At 51.9% G+C, this 22,768-nt stretch overlaps 1 protein-coding gene across 1 annotated transcript in view; it reads right to left on the bottom strand.

Annotated features, from left to right (window-relative positions):
- Positions 1-10,101: 10,101 nt before the first annotated feature.
- Positions 10,102-22,768, bottom strand: part of LOC147645789 (axonemal central pair apparatus protein HYDIN-like) — a 56,815-nt gene continuing 44,148 nt past the window's right edge. The window contains exons 44-59 of the mRNA XM_086874218.1: positions 22,381-22,474; positions 21,728-21,896; positions 21,202-21,440; positions 20,814-20,883; positions 19,976-20,180; positions 19,378-19,610; positions 18,169-18,317; positions 17,028-17,220; positions 16,372-16,480; positions 15,528-15,782; positions 15,040-15,182; positions 14,472-14,696; positions 13,153-13,313; positions 12,187-12,293; positions 11,162-11,609; positions 10,102-10,493 (exon numbers count right to left, since the gene is read on the bottom strand). Coding sequence (XP_086730344.1) covers positions 10,331-10,493; positions 11,162-11,609; positions 12,187-12,293; positions 13,153-13,313; positions 14,472-14,696; positions 15,040-15,182; positions 15,528-15,782; positions 16,372-16,480; positions 17,028-17,220; positions 18,169-18,317; positions 19,378-19,610; positions 19,976-20,180; positions 20,814-20,883; positions 21,202-21,440; positions 21,728-21,896; positions 22,381-22,474 — 2,963 coding nt within the window. The 3' untranslated portion in view covers positions 10,102-10,330. The remainder of the gene's footprint in view (positions 10,494-11,161; positions 11,610-12,186; positions 12,294-13,152; positions 13,314-14,471; positions 14,697-15,039; positions 15,183-15,527; positions 15,783-16,371; positions 16,481-17,027; positions 17,221-18,168; positions 18,318-19,377; positions 19,611-19,975; positions 20,181-20,813; positions 20,884-21,201; positions 21,441-21,727; positions 21,897-22,380; positions 22,475-22,768) is intronic.

Here is a 22,768-nt window from a genome sequence, read left to right as displayed (position 1 = left end):
TGTATGGCTATCCTCCCTCCCCCAAGTCCCTACCATTGGATTTGTGTATTGTAACCCCTTCCCACAACACCTCCCCTGCTGCCATATCATTGGTTGTTGTATGAGCCGCCCACGGGCTTTAAAACCTGGCGCACAGAGGTGCCCAGGGTCTCGGCTCGGACTTTCTCCTCGAGATCCCAGCCCTGTCCCTCATCGCCTTCTCCCTGCACCTGCTGGAATAAACTTGTTCCTGGGAAATTGGAGGACTCTGAGCACTCTCTCTCCCTTTACTGCACCTCATGTCACCCTGCATACTATAGAGCCCGAGCCCAAAGGAGCTCTAGAGGTTCCAGGTCGAGCCACACAGTGCTCACCTGGTTCCCCACTCCTGCCGCCGACGCTTGGCACAAGCTAGCCGGGGCGTGAAGGGCCGAGCGGGCAGCGACAGCTGGCGCCCAACGTGGGGCCTCTTGCGAGGCGTGGAGACCCCTGGAGAGGTTGGTGGATCTACAAATTCCAGTGGATTTCACAGAGACTGTGAGCGGCAGCTGCTCTGGTAGTAGTAGACTCGTTTTTGCCGAGTTGCGCTCCCAGAGGTCGAGGCGGCAGCCGTCAGACGTGCAGACGGTCGCCTCGGGAGGTGTGGACGTCGCCTGCAACAGTCGTCCGGACTTGGGTGAGGGGTCCCTGTGTGTGGGACGAGGGGGCGCCCAGTGTGTGAAAACTCCCTCGGGGGGGAGTGTGTGTGTGTAGCCCGGTCCGGACCCGTGTTTTTATTTCGTTGATTTGTCGTTTGGTTGCAGGGGGCGGTGGGATTGCTGTGCCAGGGCTGACAAGATGGGAGCACGTCTTTCGGCACAGCAAAAGAGAGTCTTTTACCAAGTTGTGGGTACCCTTGAGGGGGGGAATAAGAAGTTTTCTCGTGGGAGGGTAAAGAGGTTTGTGAGATGGCTGTTCCTGCATTTCCCAAATGTGACCCCAGACAAAGCAAATTCTGTAGAATTCTGGAATGCAGTTGGATCAAAATTAACGGAGATAGTTAATGGAGGTGATAATTCGGTTGAAAAATTTGTAACATTATTTTTTTTAATTCGGTCTGCTGTAATAGAGGAAAAGAAAATGCAGAAGCAGCCGCCACAAAACTCCCCAGTTTCCCCAGTTTCCCTATCCCCATGTTCCTCTCCCCCTGATCCCGAGTTGAGGGAGACCTGCAGAGCGACCTGCAGGGCAAGTTGTCCTGTTCAGGGATCCCCCAAGGGTAACAGGATCCCTGGCTCCCCACGTCTCTCCCAGAACCCTTGCCCTGGCAGCCCTGGCCAAGCTGCCAGTGTCTTCCCATTCCTCAGTTTCCCCAGTTAGCAACCCTCAGTTAAACGTTTCCCAGGTTACAAGTCCCCAGTTTTTACCCTCAGACCCCCATGTCTCAGTTTCCCCCAGTCTCCAAGGCTCCTCCATGTTCCCTGATTCCTCTTCTAACCCCCGTGCCTCAGTTTCCCCCAGTTTTCAATGCTCCCCTATATCCCCTGACCCCTTTCCTAACCCTCAAAATGGCCTCCAAAGGGCACAAGATGGTGGGGACCGCATGGTCGGACCCCCCCCTTGTGCTCCTTCTTCCAAGAACCCCTTTCTTCCCTCAATGACCAACCCTTTCCTCTCTAGCCCCTCCCTTCCATCCTACCCTGACTCCTCCCACCTCCCCTTGGGTGGTTCCTCCTCCTCAGGGGCGTGTCTCCAAAGTGTGACCTCCCAAAACCCCACCCCTTCCGGCCGCTGCTCCTCCCTTCAGCCTTCCTCCTCAGTCGGTCCTCCAGCCCCGCCTCTTCCGGCTTCTGGTTCCCACGCCCCTCCTCCCGGTTCCCACGCCCCTCCTCCCGGTTCCCACGCCCCTCTTCCTGGTTCCCACGCCCCTCTTCCTGGTTCCCACGTCCCTCCTCCCAGCTCCCACACTGTCCCATCCAGTTCCCACGCTTCGGGGACAGGAAGTGACAGGCCTGAGGACCAGAACCCGGAACAGGTAGTGATTCCCTTTGCCGCACCGGTCAGTTTTAGAGGAAGGGGAGGGAGGTACCGAGAATGGGAACCCTTCTCCTTCCAGACAAAGAGGGAGCTGTGCAAAGCCCAGAAAGAGTTCGGCAGCAGAAGTGAATACTTTAAGGGTTTATTAAAAGCCACCTTCTCCGCGAACGAGATGGTCCCCCACGACTTAAAAGAGTTGTTTGCCTGCCTCCTTTCCCCAGCTGATTATAGGCTGTGGAAACTGAGGTGGAAGAAGTCGTTAGAGGCCATCCTTCCTGAGCTGTTGCGCAGCGAGGAGTCCGCGGTTGACGCGGATGAAAACCCCCTCTCGATAGATCACTTGTGCGGTGAAGGGAATTGGGGGAAGCCGGAAGAACAGGCAAGGGTTTTACCACGGCCTGTCTTAGCTAAGATCACGGAGGCCGCAGAGAAGGTATTTAACATCCTGCCAGGGGGGGAACCCCTGGCCAACTTCTCAAATATTAAACAGTTCCCCGATGAGCCATTTACCGTGTTTATTAACCGTTTACAGGAGCAAATAGAAAGACAAGTTGATAAACCTGAGCTACAAGAGCAGCTTGTCTTAGAAATGGCTAAGGCGAACTGTAATGACATCTGCAAACAGGTTATATTTAGTTTGCCCATGTATCCACCGCCAACCTTGGACGTCCTCATTGATGCATGTGAGAAGAAAGTTCCGTTAGTGGGGGCGTCCAGGGTACCACCACCACCACAGGCGGCCAGGAGAACACCAACAGTGGCAGTGACCCAACACCCGTCGGGCCAGTTCATCCTTCCACCAGCAAGAACTACTCAGTGTTACCGATGTGGACAACTGGGTCACATGGCGAGGGACTGTCCCACCGCCCACCCACGCCAGGGGCTCGTGGGAAATGGATCTGGGGAGAGGGTACTGGAGGGAACAGCTAATAAAAAACAAAAAAACTGAGAGCGCGGCGCGAACCTGCCCCGCGCGATGCAAAAAATGGGGCAGGTATCGCGGAGGTGGGGGGAAAGAATCATCGGACGTGGCAAATTTACCGGACGCGACACCTTATCACCGTCAAAGACATCCTCTTCCGGTCCCAGCACTGGACGGTGGTAGCTGTGGACCCACTGGAGGAGAACCAGCCAGGGAATGGACACGACTGTAAGTATATTGCCATCGGGGACACCAAGCACACACCCCCGGAGATTGAGATTTCTCCGATCACCTTCCCAGGTGGTCCGGAGAACCTCATTCTCCTGGCGCGCTGCACTCACCCACCATACTTCCTCCCTAAAGGCCAGATCATCGCCCAGTTTATCCCCATTCCCGAGGGTATCCCAGTAGACGACCACGCACCAGGCGTCTACTGGGCAGAAGTAGTGGGTGAGGATAAACCCATCATAGACTGCAGCGTCAAGCAGGGTGCAGAATCCTTACAGATGAAAGGTCTGCTTGACACAGGAGCGGATGTGACGATCATCCCCGAAAGGAGATGGCCGTCACATTGGGAGTTGCAACCCGTGGCAGGGAAGATACAGGGTATAGAGGGTACCCAATTGGCTCGCATTTCAAAGAGTGTGGTACAAATTGCGGGGCCGGATGGGCAATTGGCAAACTTACGCCCATTCGTTGCGGATTATCAGGTTCCCTTGTGGGGGAGGGATCTCATGTCTCAATGGGGGGTGAAGATTGAAATCCCGAAAACCCCTCGGGATTTTTAGAAGCGGCCACTGTGGAGCGCCCTTTCCAGAAGTTAGATTGGACCACTAACGAAGCGGTCTGGATTGATCAGTGGCCGCTCAGGAAAGATAAATTGAAGGCGCTCAACGAACTCGTGGAGGAGCAGTTAGCGAAGGGTAATATAGTCGAGACCACCAGCCCTTGGAACTCCCCGGTATTTGTAATCCGTAAGCCGGGGAAAGACAAGTGGCGGCTCCTTCACGATCTTCGTGAAATCAACAAGATCACTGTAGACATGGGACCTCTTCAACCAGGGATGCCTTCCCCAACCATGCTCCCTCGAAATTGGCAATTGGCAGTAGTTGACATCAAAGATTGCTTCTTCCAAATTCCTCTACACCCTGAAGATGCCCCACGGTTTGCCTTCTCGGTGCCTACCCTTAACCGAGAAGCCCCAATGAGGAGGTTCCACTGGCGGGTATTGCCCCAGGGCATGAAAAACTCGCTGACTATCTGCCAGTGGTATGTCTCCTCATTGCTGTCTCCTGTACGTGCCGAAATGGGGGAGGTCATCATCCATCACTAGATGATGTCCTAGTGTGCGCCCCCCATGACGATTTACTCACACGCTCTCTTGACCGAGTGGTTAAAGTTTTAACATCCGCAGGTTTTCAACTCCAGGAGGATAAAGTTCAACAGATGCCACCCTGGAAGTATCTGGGTCTGCGGATTGCTGAGAGGACTGTTGTGCCTCAAAAATTGGCAATAAACAGCAATCTTTAATAAACAGTGGACCTTCACTCGCTGTGTGGGACCTTAAACTGGGTCAGGCCTTGGCTGGGCCTTTCCACGGAAGACCTAGCCCCCCTCTTCACACTTTTGAAGGGGGAGAAAGAGCTGAGTTCTCCCAGGACTCTGACCCCAGAGGCGAGGAAAGCCCTAGAGAAAGTGGAGGATGCGCTTGTCGAAAGGCAAGCACATCGGTACGAACCGACCCTGCCTTTTGAATTCATCATACTCGGGAGAATGCCACACCTCAGTGGGCTGATTTTTCAGTGGGACCAGGGCTCTAAGGATCCCCTCTTAATCATAGAGTGGGTTTTCTTGAGCCATCAAAGGTCCAAAAGTATCATCCGGCCACAGGAGCTGATGGCTCAGCTCATCGGGAGAGCTCGAGCTCGGCTTCGGGAGATGGCTGGATGTGATTTTGCATGCGTTCGAGTACCAGTCAGCTTGTCTCGGGACAAAGCGTCTCCAGATAGGCTGACAAAAGAAATGTTTAATCAACTACTTCGGGAGAATGAGACACTCCAGATTGCTTTAGATAGTTTTGAAGGCCAAGTTTTGGTCCATGCCCCTGCCCACAAATTTTTCAATTCTAAATTTGAACCGATTCCAAAAGAAATGCGGAGCAGAAAGCCCCTCAAAGCTTTGACTGTGTTCACAGACGCATCCGGGGCATCTCACAAGTCTGTAGTGACTTGGCGAGATCCCGAAACTCAGCAGTGGGAAGCAGATATTCAATATGTGGAAGGGTCTCCACAAGTTGCTGAGTTGGATGCAGTCGTCAGAGCCTTTGAGAGGTTTCCTGAACCTTTCAATTTAATCACTGATTCGGCCTATGTTGCAGGGGTAGTTGCCAGAGCAGAGCACGCTGCTCTGAAGGAGGTCTCAAACCCGAAATTGTTTGAGTTGCTTTCTAAGCTAATATATGCTGTTTCCCACAGAAAGCAACCATTTTTTGTAATGCATGTAAGGTCACATACGGATCTCCCTGGCCCGGTAGCCGAGGGAAACCAGGTAGCTGATTCCCTCGCTGCCCCTGTTTCCATGGCTCAGCTCCCAGATCTGTTCCAACAAGCTAAGCTGAGCCATCAGATGTTCCATCAAAATGTGCCTGGTCTGGTCCGCCAATTCCACCTGCGGCGAGATCAAGCCAGAGCCATTGTGGCCACATGCCCACATTGCCAATCCACCGCAATGCCCTCCTTGGGATCGGGGGTCAACCCTCGAGGTCTGGGGAGCTGCGAAGTGTGGCAGATGGACGTAACACACGACCCTGAGTTTGGCAGGTTTCGGTTCGTACACCTTTCCATCGATACCTTCTCAGGTGCTGTCTTTGCTTCTGCCCACACAGGAGAGAAAGCCGAGCATGTCTGTAAGCACCTAATGCAGGCTTTCTCTGTACTGGGGGTCCCCAAAGAAATAAAAACAGACAATGGCCCAGCATACACCTCCAGGAAACTGGAGGAATTCCTGCAGGAGTGGGGAGTGGAACATAAGAGAGGCATCCCACACTCCCCCACCGGCCAAGCGATCGTTGAGCGAGCCCATCAGTCGCTCAAGCGTGTCCTTTCTCATCAAAGGGAGACTGTGAAGGGCTGCACGCCACAAGAGCGGTTGTGCAAAGCCCTTTACACGCTAAACTTTCTCAATTGTTCCGAACAGGACCCTAGCCCTCCAGTGGCCCGGTATTTCAAGACCAACAAGAACTACCAGTTGCAGCAGCGCCCTCCAGTGCTGGTCCGGGACCCTGAGACCCAGAAGATCTTGGGTGCTTTTGATCTGGTGACCTGGGGGCGGGGGTACGCTTGCATATCCTCGCCCCAGGGACTAAGGTGGATCCCACAAAGATGGGTGAAACCTTACGTCCCCAGACATCCAAGCAGGCCACCAGATAGGGTCGAGGATGTCAATGACGTCACGTCCGGATGAGCCATCCCCCATCCCGAGGAGGAGGAGGAAACAACCCAAGCCCCTTTTTGTTACGTCAACCTACCTTTTTCAGTTAAAGCTATGCTTTTCGTATGTTTTGTTTTCAGAAAGAGCCATCGGAAAGATGACCACCCCGATCGTTGCGCCAACCACTGCGCTCCTGATGATGCTGGTGGCCCAGAGACTAATGACTGGGTCACCAGTCTTTTTTCGGGATGGGGGGTCTCCGGATGGCTCTCGTCCATTTTAAAGACTGTTTTATGGATTGTTTTCATCGTTTTCATCGTTTTAATAGCGTTTGCAGTTTTAAAGAGATGTTTAGTTCAATCGGTTTTACATCTTGTATCCCCCTCCCCTCAAGTCAATTTTGTTAGCGCTCCTTCTCCTCCCTCTTCACCTCCTCCTTCTCCCGTACCCCAAGACTGGTTTGTTGAACCCTCTGCACCTCCTGCCGATGCAACCTCCTCTTTCTAAAAAAGAAAGGGGGAGATGTTGCCGCCTGTTAGTTTATCTTCATTAAGTATGTTTGTTCACCTTCGTTGAGCTTAGAGTTGGTTTGACCCAGTTACTCCCCCACTATCCCATATATAGTTTGTTCCCAGTTGCCTGTCATTGTAAACCTCTCCCCTCTTTCCAGATTGTTCCCCATCCATCACTTTGGTCCTACCCCCAAGCCCTATCAATCTATGTACACCACACCTTTTGTTCTGGTTCCTTCCCTGCTCATCATCCCTTACTCGATGCCCTATTGGTTGTATAGCTATCCTCCCTCCCCCAAGTCCCTACCATTGGATTTGTGTATTGTAACCCCTTCCTACAACACCTCCCCTGCTGCCATATCATTGGTTGTTGTATGAGCCGCCCACGGGCTTTAAAACCTGGCGCACAGAGGTGCCCAGGGTCTCGGCTCGGACTTTCTCCTCGAGATCCCAGCCCTGTCCCTCATCGCCTTCTCCCTGCAGCTGCTGGAATAAACTTGTTCCTGGGAAATTGGAGGACTCCGAGCACTCTCTCTCCCTTTACTGCACCTCGTGTCGCCCTGCACACTATAGAGCCCAAGCCCAAAGGAGCTCTAGAGGTTCCAGGTCGAGCCACACAGTGCTCGCCTGGTTCCCCACTCCTGCCGCTGCCCGCTTGGCACGAGCTAGCCGGGGCGTGAAGGGCCAAGCGGGCAGCGACAGTATTGCAATGCCATCGTGTTGCGGCATGTGTTCATTTTAATAGTTTCTTAATTTCTGGTTGTACAGCTAATGGTTTGTTCCTATATTCCTGTGTTCCCCCAAAGTTGGATTGCCCCTAAGTTGTATCCTCCCCTACGCTGCCTATCATTGTGACCCAAGCCCTTACCCCAAACCTTCCCTGCCTGTCACTGCCCCTTCCTTCCAGACCCTTCCCTGTCAATGCCCAGTTGGGCCAATCCCTGATTGCCCCACCCCCCTGTCAATCCCCCAATCCTCGAGGCCCCATTGGCCCGTGTGACCTGTTCTCTCCTCCCCCTTATCCTTATTGGTCCCTGTGCTGTTAATCCCGCCTGATGCTCCTGCCCTGTTGGCTCCTCATTGGTTGACAGGTTGTAGCCACTCTTTCTATTTAATCCCCAGCACAGAGTGTTTGTGGCTTTGTCCGTGACCCGTTCAGAGCATGTGCTCGTTCCTGGGTGCCGTTCAGAGAGCCTTCTCCTCGTCCTTTCCCTCTTCCTTGTGCTGACAGCTCTAACGTGCTGTAGGGCAGCGGCTCGAAGGTTCAGCTCCTGCTGTGAAATTCAGGAGCTGTTCCCCACACTTGTCAGGGTGCCTTGGTGGTGGTGAGCTGGCCTGGGACTGTGGCACCGCATCACTATCCCTGAGTTTAAACAGGTTTCAGATACTATTTGTAGCTTATTCTTTTACATAATTTGTAGCAAAAGTGAAAAAATGACTGTGCATGTTGAGTTTTCCTTTGTAAACTCTGGTTAGTGACTGGACTGTTAGGTGTATGGGGATGCACATGATGATTTATGTACTTGTTCACTCTGTGTGGCTCCAGGCTTTGAGAAAGAATAATCCCACTTGGCATTTTGACTCAATTAGGTCTCAGGAATGATGAATCCAGAGTAACTTGTTGAAAGCTGCTGAAAAAATGTCTCTGAAGTTTACAGCACAGTTGAAGTGTTCAGAAGAATGAGAATTCAGTGATTGAATATCCAGTTATCCTACTGGCTATGTCTAATTGTTACCCACTGTTACAGTACACTGCACAATATCACCAGGAAAATCGTGAATGTCATCTTCAGACTGCTCTATTAACCCACTGTATTTTTGATCAAAGTTACTTTCTACAAATTACCAAGCTCTTTTGCCTTTTTGACACTCTTGCTCTTTTCTTGTGAAGTATTTATATATATAATACAGGTAGCTCCTGAATCTGCTCAAGGAAAACAAAGTTAGCTTTTAGGTCTTCTAAGCTGAGGTCTGTTTGTTTCACCTGTTTGTGAAGCTGCAGTCCGAGAGCAGTGACAGAAGGGTTGCTGCTCTGGGAGCAGGGGTGCTTCTGGCTTGAATTTAAACCCAAAGGCATTGTACTAATTTACAGTTCTTACAAGGGCTCTGTCAGTGCACAGAATTTCCGTATCTCTTAACAACATCTCTTAAAAATAGAAAAGATAACAAGAACAAGCTCCCCCCATGCCCTGTATGGTGCCTGCCATGGTTTCAATTCCCAGTGTGACGGCCAACTCTTCTCAAAAATGCTGGTGCAGAATGATTGTGGAACTCGCTTGGGGTTCTCTGGATGGTAACGTGAGGAACGCTTTCTCTGCAGCTGTTTTGATCTTTTCAAGGACCGGCCTTGGCAAAACCCGGGCCTGGTCCTTCGCCTGTGCCCATTCCCCATCACCGCTCAAGTGCTCGGTTGTTATTTTATTCCCAATGGCATCAAGGGCGCTGTCGGAACTTTGCAATAGCTCAGAACATTCGGCCTGTAATGACCTCTTCCATGCCCCCTCCCATGCAAGATATTCTGATGGGGTAAGGAGGCACGAAAATAAATCATGGAGGTCATACGGGACCGAGAGATTGGAGGAGAGGGTGGCCTTTAAAAGGCCCTTAAAATATTTGCTTCCCTTTCCAAACTCTTTCTGGGCTTTGCAGAGTTCTCTTTTGTTTTGAAATGAGAATGGCTCTCATTCCAGAAGCACACTCCCACATAATTGAACATAATTGGAGTGGCAAGAGGAAGGGTCTCCTGTTCTGGGTTCCAGTTCCTGGGCTCGGCACTTGTGGCTCACAGGGTGTGGGAACCAGAAGGAGGGGTGTGGGATCTGAAAGTCAGAAGAGGGTTGGCGGTGCTGCAGGGGAAAGAGGAGGGCTCAGAGGAGGGGCCATTGTGAAAGGAAGGGGTGGGGACCTTTTCAGGAGGAGGAGCCCAAGTGGAGAAGGAGGGGTCCGCGGGGACAGGAAGGGGAGGGACAACTGGAGGAGGAGAGATAACAGGGGGAGGAGCATCAGGGAAGAAGGGGTTGGAAGTAGGAAGAAGGAAAGGATTTTGGGGAGGAGAAGTACAAGGGAGGGGCCTGGCCATGCGGTCCCCATCATCTTGTGCTCTCCAGGAGCCATTCTGGGTACACCAGGGAGGAGAGGGTGAACGGAGTAACTGGAGACAACTGGGGGGAACCTCAGAATGTACTAACTTGGGGGTTTGAACTGGGGTAGTGGGGTTTAAGGAAAGATCTCTGGCACCATGGCTAACAGTTAACAACTTATTAGCAAGTGTTTATTTACAGTTAACTGAAACTTAAGTTATTTAACAAATTAACAAACAATTATTTAATTAACAAAATTAATTAAAAGATGATGATGGCTGGAGCTGGGAAGGGCAGCTGCAGAGGTCGCATGTAAAGGGTGGGACACCATCAGCAGTAGGAAACAAGATGTTGCTGGCTCCTGCTGGATGCTCCAGCTGACACAAATGCTGTCACTGTGGTGTTGGTTGCCAGTGCAGCTGCTTCTTGTGTCCCTGGCCTTCCTCTGTCTGCTGTAAGGCAGAGCATTTCGGTTTTTCAAAACGCTTCCACTGCCGGGCTCTGCCTTTCAGAACCACCTGCACCGTCCTGTGAGTCTGCTCCAGGTTAGGAATGCTGGGGAGAAAGGGACTGGTATTAGCCAGAGAAACATTTCCAGCCAGACGCTTTTCTGCCTCCTTGCAGAGCACACAGCATTGCATCCTCCCTCTGTGCAAGCAGTGAGCAGCTCTGTGCCAGAAGCAGAGCTAGGGACTGGCTGGTCCCTGGGTCTCTCATTCAAGATCTTGCAACCCTCCAGGAGCTTAATGTTTCATACAGTGTCTTTTGCCAGTGTCTCCCTACCAAGGCCAGATGATCTCTCTGCGCTCCTGTGGGAGCTGCTGCCTCTCTGGGACTGCTTGTCTCCAGGCCCACCTCCCCATCCCGGTCAGAGGGACTGAAGGGAGGGTGTTAGGGGATGAACCAGGCTGTGCTTGGTGATGCCCAGCAATAGCATAAGAGGCAACGGGCAGAACCTGAACAGGAAGTTGCACCTGAACCTGAGGAAGAACTTCTTCCCTTTGCGGGTGACAGGCTGCCCAGAGAGGGTGTGGAGTGTCCCTCACTGGAATTATTGCAGAGCCCTCTGGACACTGCTCTGTGCCATGTGCTCTGGGATGACCCCGCTTGAGTAGGGAAGTGGGACCAGATGACCTCCTGTGGTCCCTTCCACCCTGTCCCACCCTGTGATTCAGTGATAGCCATCAGAAGTGTGAGTTGGCAAGTGTGTCCATGTTTCCCACCTGCACAGCATGGTGGTCTCAAAGTTCCCCACATCCTTTGGGGAGAAGAGCACATGAAAGGTCTTCTTCTGGCCAGGAGCGATGGTGCCGAAGTTGGGGTTGATGGAGAACAGTGACTGGTCATGGGTGACATCTGGGAGGACTTCCAGGGAGGAAGTGGCACGCTGCGGGGAGAGATTCCATTCCTTGGAGCGGCACCACTTCTTGGAACTCTTCTTCTGCTTGGCATCCAGCAGCTCTTCCTCAGAAAGCTGCTCCTGGTCAGAATCTTGCTGTTCCTGCTCGGAATCCTGCAGCTGTTCCTGCTCGGAATCTTGCTGCTCCTCGGCAAGCCACTGTAGGCGCCGCAGCTCAGAAGGATGCGTCTCAAAAGGATGGTCCTGCTCCCCCCGGAAAAGAAGCACCAGCTTTCTGCGCTGCCTTACAACAGGAGCAGAGATGAGCCCACCTGCAGAGAGGAAGAGGACACCATTCAAAGACAAAATCTGTGTTGCCAGCAACGCTGCCTCCTGCAGCAGCACATAGGTGGAAGAGAGCTGGGATGCACTCGGAGCATCTCTGGCCAAGTTCCCAGCAGGGAACAGAGCTTCTGGGAGCAGGGTCTCTGCTGCAGCACACACTCCTATGCCAAAGCAGGAGCTGGTTTTAGACAGTGACTTTGCAGCTGCCCTGGAGTGGGGAACTGCACACAGACAGTGGCTGCAGGGCAGCTCACTCGTTACACCATTGCTCTCCCCAGACTCAGACTTCTCAAAGCAATGACCTGATGTCCCCCCTCCCAGTCCTGACCCAGCACGTGGCTCTCCCCAGAGCCTGGCTCAGCTCCTTTGCAGAGCTGAAGTGGCAGAGCAAGAACAAAAGGGGCTGAAAGGCAGAGGGGGCAAGGAGAAAACTCTCCAGCTGCAGCTGGGAAGATGCTGATGAAAGTGAACGTGTGGACAAGGAGGAAAAAGCAATTCAAGTTTTGGGGTGAAGGGGCAGGGTCTTCTCCCCAGGCCCTCAGCTACCAAGTGAAATGCCCTTACCCATCAGAGAGGTTGAATATGGCATCCTCACTGCTTCACTATCTGCAGGAGCAGCTTCCTCCCAGAAGTATTCCAGGGCCACCTTCCCTGTGTTGTGCATCCTGAAACTGAAAAGCAAGAAGGAGGAATTAAAAAAAAAAGTCCAATAAATAGAAAGCAAATAGTACAGTAACATTGTCTGAGGGACTCCTGCTACCACTTTCTGCTGAGGAGCATCTTCTTCCCCAGGCAACCCTGCCATGCTCAGACTGCTGTCTTTCCTGGGTGGCCCAGAAAAGTATTTCGAAGTCTGGAAGTTGAAGAGGAAAGGGCCAACATGGTGCCCAGGACATTGAAGCTAAGGGGCTTACTTTGGACTTTCTTTAGGTCTTGTTTGACTGCAAACTTATTCTTGAGCAGATGAGGACAGGTGACACGCAGTGAAAGCAAACCCGTGGCTGTTCTCAGCAGAAAATGGCAGCATTGAGCCTCTCCTGACCACCCTCTCCTGCTTGGCTTGGCATGCATGTGAACAAGCCTGTGCTGGTTTTGGCTGGGGTGGAGTTCTGGGAAGCAGGCACTGGGTCAGCCCTGGGCAAAGGTGTCACAGCATTGTCACAGTACAGCTGGTCTGGACTGGACACAGTGAATGTGGCCATAACACAAATCCAATTCAGCTGGCCTAGTTCATGCCTGAACGTGTTCCCAGGTAAGTTACAGGGGACCCTTGGCCAGCCCCATCCAAGCTGAGAAGTGAGCACAGCACTGGCCAGGAAGTTGGGCAGGAGAGAGATCTCAGCCAATGGCTGTCTAGCTCAGGAGATTTGCATTGGGTATTTCAGTGAGCTCTGAATAATGAACGAGGCTGTTTTGTCTCCTGAGCACCTGGAGCTCGAGTCGTGAGTTTTGTCTCCCCAGCCACGGCCAGCACAAAGTTCCACAAAGGCAGCTCCCGCTGGCAGGGCCCTGCCTGGCCTCAGCACTCACGTGGCTGTCCTTGTCTGGAAGGGCAAGGTGTCCTTGAGCTGAACCACGACTGTGTCCAGTTTGAACTGGGCGTAGGCAACCAAGGCACTGAGGCACAGCTCAGCCTCCTGGCCGCTCTTCTTCAGCACAGTGTGAGCCGGTTCCGGGACTGTCTCCACTGTCTGCAAAAGAGGAGAAAAGAATCGCTGAGCAGAGCCCAGAAAGTCAGGCTGAGAAGGGAATCTTTGGGCCTCCAACATCAGCCTCATAGAGGGACTAGAAAGGACCATTCACTTTTACTTCCCTGGAAAGATGACAGAATGGGGACTGTTGTGCTGCAGTAGTTGTTTCTGCCCACTGATCAAAGCAGTCCTAGCACAGCTGTTAATGTACCCATGGAGACTACAGCGGCGTTCCAATCCCTGTACTTCAACCTTGGAGAGGGACTGACTTTTTCCCTGGTCCCCTAGAAATCCAGCAGGTCTCAAAATTAGGGTTAAGTTCCCCTGCTGGAGCTCTGTGGGTGGAGAACCCCATGACTGCAGACTTCTAGGAAGCACTTTTTTCTTCTTGTCTTAGGAGAAAGTGCTCTCCAGATGTCACCTGTGGAGCAGCAGCCACACTGCTGGCAGCTGGGGATGGGCATTTTGGAACGTGAAAGATCTCACTAGGAAAGTGTCCAACTGCAGATGTTCTGATAGAAAAGAGGATGGTTTAGAGGCCTTAAAATGGTCCAGAAACTTGGAAAGAGCCTTCACCCAAGCTGAGTGTGTTTGGCAATAATGACAATAAAAGCAAGAGTCTCCAGAGATGATCCTTCTTCAGACTCCTCCATACGGTCACACAGTGCCTGGGCTACTCCATGATGAGATAACCCTCCCAATACAGAGACCACAACCAAAATCTCTGGTATCCATGGAGACAAACCTTGGCATTCACCAGCAGGTGCAGTAGAAGTGTATTTGTCTCCACTTCTAAAGAAGAGACAGAGTGCAGCAGACTTAACTCCTTGTTGGTGAAAAGGCACCAAATCATATGGAGAGATTTCAAACACCATAAAATGAGATAATCAAAAACATTGTCTCCCATTCAACATGGGCTGCAGCACTTGTGCTTGTGGCCCAGACTGATAGTGTGTGGCTAATGGTCTCTTGTCTAAAGGCTTTCCCTCTTGTGTGAGGGTCATGTGCATCCACCTCTCCCCTAGAATGCCCTGCTGGTGAACCTCAGGGCTGTCCAGTGTCCAGAGGAAGCAGGAGCTGCTCAGCCAGCAGTGATGGTGTTATGGTGGTTCTTTTTGGAAAAGCTGTGGTGGCTTTGTTTGCCATTTTGCTTCTTACCTTCTCTTTTTCAGGCCATTGGGCTGCTGGCTCCTGGTTCCCGGTGATGTCCTTCCACATGACAGTGTGCATTTCGTCGTCCCAGTCCGGAACATTCCATAGTGGCAGCTCAAATTTGATCTTGGTCACCTTACATTTCACAAGGTGCCTCCTGAAGGTGGCTGGGACATCTGATTTCAAGGTCACTGTGATGGCCTTGGTGCAGCCAGGGTGGAGATGTCCCACCTAGGGAGAATCAGGGAATCAAGACCAAACTGGAAGCACTGCCAAGGGCAGGACTGATATAGCAAAGGGGACTGATGTGGTGAGCAGCTGTGCCAGGAACCTGCACCTCAGTGTGGATTTCTGTGAAGTTTGATAGACAAAAGTATGAAGAGAAGGTACCACCTCCCATAACGCGAAGCCTTTTCTGCAAGGCTGGCAGCCTTGGCCCAGCCAAGCCAGGGAGTGCATCTCCTGTGTGGCACTGGAATGGGCTAGCACTGGCATGTGAGGTCTCCCTGCCAGCTCCCAGGAATGCCAGGGCAGGGCTTGAGCAATGGGGAAAGGCAGAGCAGCCCCCACTCACCCTGGGGGAGAACTGGAATGGGACGTCTGCCTCCCACTCGAAGCGCATGAACATCATGCCGGTGTGGTTGGTGATGGTGAAGATCCTGTGGCAGGGCTTCCCAACAGGACAGTCCCCAAACTGGATGTGGTTCAGTCTGACAGCTGTTAAGGAGGAAAGCAAGGGATCTCAGCATGCAGGGAGTTCCACCCCACCCCCCTCACATGCACAGACTCCTGTATGTTCAATGCTTCCTTGCTCCAAGCCTTCCTCCCTCTGGCAGGGAGCTCCCCAGGCAGTTCCCCATCCCACCACTTTCAGGGAAACACCCTGGCACACCCCTGAGCCAGCGCCATGCAGCACAGCACACACTGCTCTGCATGCATGGCTGCCACACCCACAGGCCTCCATGTCCAGGGGTGACAGCCCAGGCCTGCCTAGAGAGAGGACACACATGATCAGATATTTTCTTCTTCCTTGTTCCACCTTGGCAGCCTCTCCTCTCTTACCATCAATGATGTCTTTGTTCAAACTGCTCTTATCATTCCTCAACTGTGGGTCTTCCTCTAGACAGTCAAAGCTGAATTCATCCTTGTGGCCTTCACCCACCAGCTCTATCAGGGTCTTGTCAGAGTAGGTGTCCCCCACTAAAACGCGGATCTTCCCTTCCACACGTTGAGCCAGGGTGGGATTGAAAATGACATCAAACTCTGCCGATTGCCCACGATGCAGAAGCAGGAGAGGCTTCCCTGGGGGCTTGCTCTCTGCACAGCAATGGAAATCAGAATTAAGTGATACAGTTGTACAGAGGAAATATTTCCATATATGAGGAACAGAAGGTTGAAACCAGCTGCCTTCTGAGCACAGGTTGTTCTACCCGCAGTGGTTCCCGACCCTCTTCTTATGTTCACAAGACTGCCATCTCCAGACACATCACCACTTAAGCAGCTTAACCTCAGGTTGATGCCCAGCCCTCATTCCATCGCTTCCAGACAGCTCCAGCCACATGGAAAGCTGAGCCAAAGAGCACTTTGGGCTTCTGCTGGCTGCCTGTGTGCTGAAGGGCTGTGTCCGTTCAGGCTGGGACCTTGCCACATGCTGCAAATACCTCAGAGGCTGCACTGAGGCAGTGAGAGTCCCCCAGAACCCAGCCCACCACGTCTAGAAGAACACAAGAACTTCCTACTCCTTGCTAGGAGGAAACCCTGGAAAAGGTCCCCATGAAAAGCTCGGGGGACAGAGAGCCCAAGGAAAGAAAGTGTGTCCAACATCTGGCTGCAGCTCAGAGAAGCCAAGAGCAGGGCACACGTTTTCCCTCTGTGCACCATCGCACTTCATGGTTAACGAATTTACCATTTTCAACAGAGTCCTCTCCCACATCTTCAGTGTGGAATCTCTCCAGTGTGGAGCGCCTGGCTTTCAAGAAGAATGCTCCATGCTCATCCTCCAGGTGTAACATAAACTGAGAAAAGGGAACACAGAGCACAATGATACTGGTGTGAGTACAGGATGGCACAGGGACTGACACCACAGTGCTGCTGGTCCTGCATAGGAACCCAGCACCTCTCCCACTGCAAACAGCACTGAGCACAAAAGTTAAGTCAAACCAGCTGGGAAAAAGGGCTCTTTAGAGCCATTTGGATTGAACCAACACGGAACCAAACAGGACAGAAAGCAATAAGCAGAATATAATTAAACCACAACTAAGTTTGCTTAAAATATAGTAAACTGGGGAATACAACCTAATGGAACTGGAAAATCACACATTCCTTGAGAACAAACCTGAAAGATGGGGGGAAATACTCCACCACCTTCCTTGTGTTCAACTTAAAGAAGAAAGACTGGATGGAAAATTTTCAAGAACTCCCTTCTTGGAGAACAGATGTCAGTCCCTTGCTTAAAAAGAATTTGTGACACCTCTTGCCAGGTCTGCCATGGTTTTTGGGACCCTCCCCCTGTGCCACAAGCACTTATTCCCAAACCAGACCATTCCTTGAGCAGGTCCTCACCTTGACAGGTACGATGCCGTTGTTACGGACGACCAGGGGGAGCATCTCTAAATCCCCCAGCTGGAGCCTCTGGAAGCGCAGCACGGCATTTCCTCTCTTGCTGCGAGCTCTCGGGCACACGACTGTCACCTGCGGCTCGTGCCCCCTCCCACTGATGGTGAAGCTCAGGATTTGGGGCTTGATTTTCACAGAGCTGCAGGAGAGGCACACAAACAATTCCAGCTGGCACTAACCCATTTCTCACTGGGCAAGCCAAGCAGCAGGGGCAGTCCACACTGTTTTCCCTGCCTGGTGCTCCTGTAGCCCACAACACAGCCCCCCACCAGCCTCTTCCCAATCCCCTCAGGGCCATTCACAAGAGGAACCTGTCCAAAGAGCCAGAGCCTTCCACAGTAACAGTTAAAAGTAATTCCACTTAATTCAATCATGCAGTACAGCAGATACATAATGAGGCACCAGATGAGATATGGCAAATCCCCTGGCTGCAGTGAGATGAGACATAGGCAACAAGCAAAAAAAGCACAGCATGAAAGCAGTACAAAAGCAAGAAGGCAAAAAGAAATCATTGTCACCATCCACCAAGATCATTTCCAAGAACAATAGAAAAGCAATTGCTTATTAGCAATTAGACTTCTCTGGCTCCAATTCAGCCACTAAAGGCTTGAGGAAGGGCAGGTCAAAGCCCCTGTACACAGGTCCCAGTGCAGAGGAACAGGGCTCCTCTTTCATACCAGCTCCCATCACTCACATGAAATAGCTTCATGAATGCAGGGAATCACAGAGGATCATTAATGTCACAGAAACCAAGAGGAAATTGTGACTGCTGACTTGCTGCCACAGAAACTGATCCATCTAAGCTTCTGTCCTTGGAAATGCCCAGCTCAGCTGTAGCACATCTCAGTAACTTCCAGTTGGCTACCTATTTCCCTGTCTTCCTATTTGCTCATACAGGCTAAACCTGTATGACAAATCTGCCTCATTTTTCTGCTCTATCCAACAGTGACTGCCTCCCAGATCATCTCATGCCAAGTACTCTGCCTAAGGCTGCTGAGAGCATTAGAGCTAACAAGAGGTCTGTGCCTTCCCAGTGGAGAGGCAGCTGTCAGAGAGGCCTCCCCCAATATTTCTCAGGGTCAATTACCATTTGGGGATGACAAGGGAAGCCTTAAAAGTGCAGTCGTAGTTCTGCTCATCTGGAGGGGTGAAGGTCACTGTAGCAACAGCGTGGGATGAGCCGGGAATGGACATCTGGACTGGATGCAACTTGAAAACGGTGATAGGGCCTTTTTCCTTGGGGGAAGCCAGAGAGCAGTGTTAGGAGAAAACACCTTCCAGCACGACACAGTTTCATTCATAAAAGCATTACTGAAAACAGCATGTCTGTAGTGGTTTAGATTTGCTAATTGGAGTTTCTCAGTCAATGCACTAAATAATGTGGTGGGGTTTAGCACTGGCTAATATCACCAGGACACTTATGCATTTTTTGTTGTGAACTATGGATTAGGAGAAGGGTAAAACAGGTTTAAAACTTAAAAGGAATAAAGAAATTTTATCAACAGGACTACAGGAATAAGAAACATCAGAATAAAACCTCCAGAACACTTTTTCTCCCCCTACCCAACTTTTTCTTTTCCCAGCTGACCACTGGGAGACAAAACCTGGGATGGTAAAGCAGTATCAACTCTACAATAGTCTTTGATCAGTCCTTGTAAGAAGAAGAGTTTTTTCTTGTCATGCTATGGAGACTTTTCTACAAGAAGCAGTTTTCTCCTGGCTTCTCTTTTCCATGAATAGCAGCCAGCCAGGCAAAAATCTTGCATTGTGACAGCTCTTCCCATTTTCACAGCCCTCCTAGAGGTGTGTTTATGGGCTGTGAACTCAGGGGCTGTTGTTTTAAGGATGAGTTGTTCAAGCAGGGAATGCTGACCTTGTGCTAAAGCATTGTGTGTTCTGAGTGCTGGCAGCTGCCCTGCCCTATGTGGGAGGTGGTCACTGCATGGAAAACCCTGCAAATAACCTACAACTGGCCTTCAGAGAGAGGAAAAGCCAGGGAGCCTGAGGAGATGCTCTGCTTTGAGCCCTGGCATGTCAGTTGATAACAGCCCCTCTCTGAGTGTGCTTCCAAGAGAGGTTCAGAAGGATTCACTTCTCCCACCAAAGACCCAGAGGTGTGAGCCAAAACCTTGCCCAAGACATGAGAATTCAACACAACTGTTCCCTGGCTCTGCTGCTCTGCCCTGAAGTTTGACCTACACTGAGCTAGTGTGGGCCACAGAAAGCAATCTGGAGAACAAAACAGCTTTCACATGGCCCTTAGAGGGCAACCATCTCCTTGGCCTCCTGTTCTTACCTGTCCTGGCAGGGGGCTGATGGAGAGGACCACGTCACACGGCAGAGCACTTGTGTTGTAGATGTTGAAGTGGGCTTCAGCCTCTTGCCCAACCAGAATCTTGTTGAAGATGAACTTGTTTTCATCTCTCACAAACAGGCCCACACCGTGCACAGAGAGCAGCTTGTGGCTGAGGTCAGTGCTGCTGCAGATCGGGTATTCTTCGAAGATTAACATCGCATCCTCAGCAAATGCTGTGGACAGACCAGAGGGATGAGCATGAAGAAGCCTCCATTCATCTGGGCCTTGCTGGCCTCTGAGAAGGCTTGGTAAGCTCTTTCTGCCCAGGTAACTGCTAAACCCAGCTTTGGGTCGGGGAGCTGGCTATGAGGATGGAGCTCAGTCAACCTGAGTCTTAAAGAGCATTGCTTTCCTTTTATCCTTCCATGCATCCCTCTCAGCTGGGGAGGGATGAATCCACCAGTGGACTTAAGAGGGCTGGAAACTCTGAGGATTTCAAGGGGGGACACCAGGGCTAGCATGCCTCCCTATCCAAGCAGCAAGTTGAGGTGCTGATCAGCAGCAGGTCTGGCCAAGGGAACCTGTGGAGAGCACGTACCTGGCAGGCAGGACTCGGCAGTCAGGGTAAAGGGAATGCCGAGGGGATTGTCCCTGGGGTCTCTGCCCACGATGTCAATGTACAGCTGCTCCTCACAAGTCCCCTCCTGCCCTGCCAGGCACTCCACCGTGATCTGCTGCTGGCCCCACGGAGCGATGGAGCCGGAGCAAGGGGACACCGTGAACATGCCCACATTGAGCTGACCCTGCAGAAGAAGTTCCAGGAGAGGCTGAAGGGTAATAGCTGTGCCTTGAGCACCCCAGCAAAGAGTATGTCCTGCCTTGGCCTCCAGCTGGGCCCAAGCAGCCAGTCCCAGGGCAGGGAAAGATGACTCCATGGCCCAAAGGCAGCTCCAGGTTGAGCCCAACAAGCCAAGAGGAGCTGCAAGCCTGTCTCAAGTGGCAGAGAGAAAGGAGATTGAGTGTAAAGAATGAAGGTGGTAGCTGTGATCCTCAGCCTCCAGAGGTAACAGGAGAGCAGAAACAGCTGTGAGAAATGATGGGAGAGAGGTAGGGGAATGAGATGAAGAAAAGGAAGAAAAAAAAATGTTGTCTGAGCTCTGTGGACTGGGAGTTCAGGAGGGATGTTTTTGCTTCTGTGGTGTTCACAGACACATGCTGGCCAGCAGCTATCACACACAGGACCTGCTCCCCTCTGCTGACCCCACAACTGCAGGTTAGAGCCAGAGTACAGGACTGTCAGTGGGACTGAGCAGATCCTGGACTCCATCCTGCAGACCACGTCCCACCCAATGGAGATGAGCCCCCAGCCTGGGCACAGCAGCATCTTCTCACATCCCCTGCAGCAGCTGCATTGTTGGGGAGCAGGAGTCACCCACCTGTGTCAAGCTTGATTTCCTTCCCGCTGAGCACTTCCTAGCTGATGGAACAGATTCCCCTTGCTTTGAACTGAGAGGAGAAAGCAGAGGTATCTGTCATGCTGAGCTCCCCTGCCTTTCTCTGAGGCCAAAGCTGGCCTTCCTCCTCACAGAGGAAAGCCTTCCTGCTCCAGATGGTTCCCAGAGAGCAGCCTGCAGCACCCATTGCTGGACAGAGCAGCTCGAGCACCAGCTTCCTACTACACATGGGGACACTGAGGCGTGTTTTGCTCCCTCTCCCCAAGGCAGGGCTGCAAATGGGCGATAGCCCAGGTCTGGCTGCCTGCCTCATCTCAGCCGTGGGCTGGTGCCTCCTCAGGCAGGAAGGGTGGTGCAGGGCTTCTCGTACCTTTTGCTTTCCAGTGAAGATGCATCCTCAGTTGCTGGCTGGATGTGGAATTTGAAGCTGATCGTGCCTGTGTTCTCCAGCACGACAGTCTGGGTCTTCTTGCTGCCCTTCATCATGGCACCGAAATTGATGGGTGAGGCGGGCTCAATACTGAACTTGCTGTACGCAGCTCTGGCCGACACCCTCACTGGGATGTTGGCGACAGTCTGGCCTCCTTCCCCTGCGATGGCATCTATCACCTGTGTCCACAGGAAGGGGTGGTAAACAAAGCAAAGAGGCCAGCCAGCCTCTACTCCAGTCCCCAGCCTCCACCCCAGGCCTCCATCAGTTCACCCATCCCTGTTAAAGCACCTCCTCCAGAGTCAGATTCTCAGCTCCCTTAGGAAGCCTCCCAAATGGTTTTGAAGACTTTGTTTGTGTACGTAGGAGAGAGGATTCTCCAGTTAAAGCCCTCCTTCCATTAGACACCTGTCCTGTTTATGCTCCCAAAACACCGTGTGGTAACAGCCTGGCCCAGGCAGCTCACCTGGCAGTACAGGATGGGGCTGTTCTTGAGGAGCATTTCCCTTGTGGGGTGGAAGAATATCTCAATATTCACACCAGGCTGGGAGGCGATCAGCTTGCCCGACTGAGGCTTGACAGTGAAGTGGGATGCCAAGTCTCGCATCCTGGGACCTGCACCCTTCAGCATCAATCTGGGGAGAAAGGGAAGGAATGGAGATCTCTGCAGTTACAAGTAGAGGTGCTGCCAGCACAGCCAGGACTTTGCATAGGACCAGAAAAAGAAGAAAAGGGAGAGTGCAGCTCTGCTCAGGGAATCCTGGATGCTGACAGAGAGCACAGACAGTCATGAGGTTATTGCAAGAAGCCTTGACACTGAAATTTTTCATTCACTCTTTTACAGAGTCTCAGAAGGAGAAAGGAGGTGACCATCAAAGAAAGGCAATGAATCTCAGCATTTCAGTGCCTGAAATTCTTGGGGCTCTCCTTTGGGTTCCCTGCTGAACTGTGGAGAACTGCTAGTTTGTGGCTGGAATCTCTGGTGAAATAGCTGAGGGAGCCCAGGTTTTGTGTTTATTGTGAGGTAGCCAGCATGGAAACAGGTTCTAACCATTGACAGAGGGAGACTGCAGGCCTGGGAACCCAGGGAAATGCTCACCACCAGGCAGCTGGACTCACCTGTACTCAATGTTGTACAACCCTTTGTTCTTTAGAGTCAGGACGGTCTTCACATTATCCAGGACATGGATGGTTCCAAAATCCAAGGTTTCATCTGCAGACAACGCACAGAGCGAGATCAGACATGGTATTTGTGAGCTGCTGCAGAATACACCAGGTCCCAAGCTACATGGAGGTCCCAGCACAAAACCCTTTTCAGCAAGTTGCTGTTCTTGGAAGGGTTTTCCAGCTACTTGTCTGCCCTTTCTCTTCTTACTCAAAATATCTGCAGGCTTAGTAGCTAAGGAGCTCGGCTTCCATTTCCTCGCTTCCAAGCACAAATCCCATCACTTTACATGCTGTGCTGAGCCTGTGGGAATTGCCAACTGCCTGTTCACGTCACTGGTGT

Source organism: Cyanistes caeruleus, unplaced genomic scaffold (genome assembly GCF_971803275.1).
Source record: "Cyanistes caeruleus unplaced genomic scaffold, bCyaCae1.hap1.1 HAP1_SCAFFOLD_171, whole genome shotgun sequence".
Lineage (NCBI taxonomy): Eukaryota > Metazoa > Chordata > Aves > Passeriformes > Paridae > Cyanistes > Cyanistes caeruleus.
Note: the sequence above shows the minus strand (reverse complement) of the source record. Positions and strands in the feature narration are given on the sequence as shown.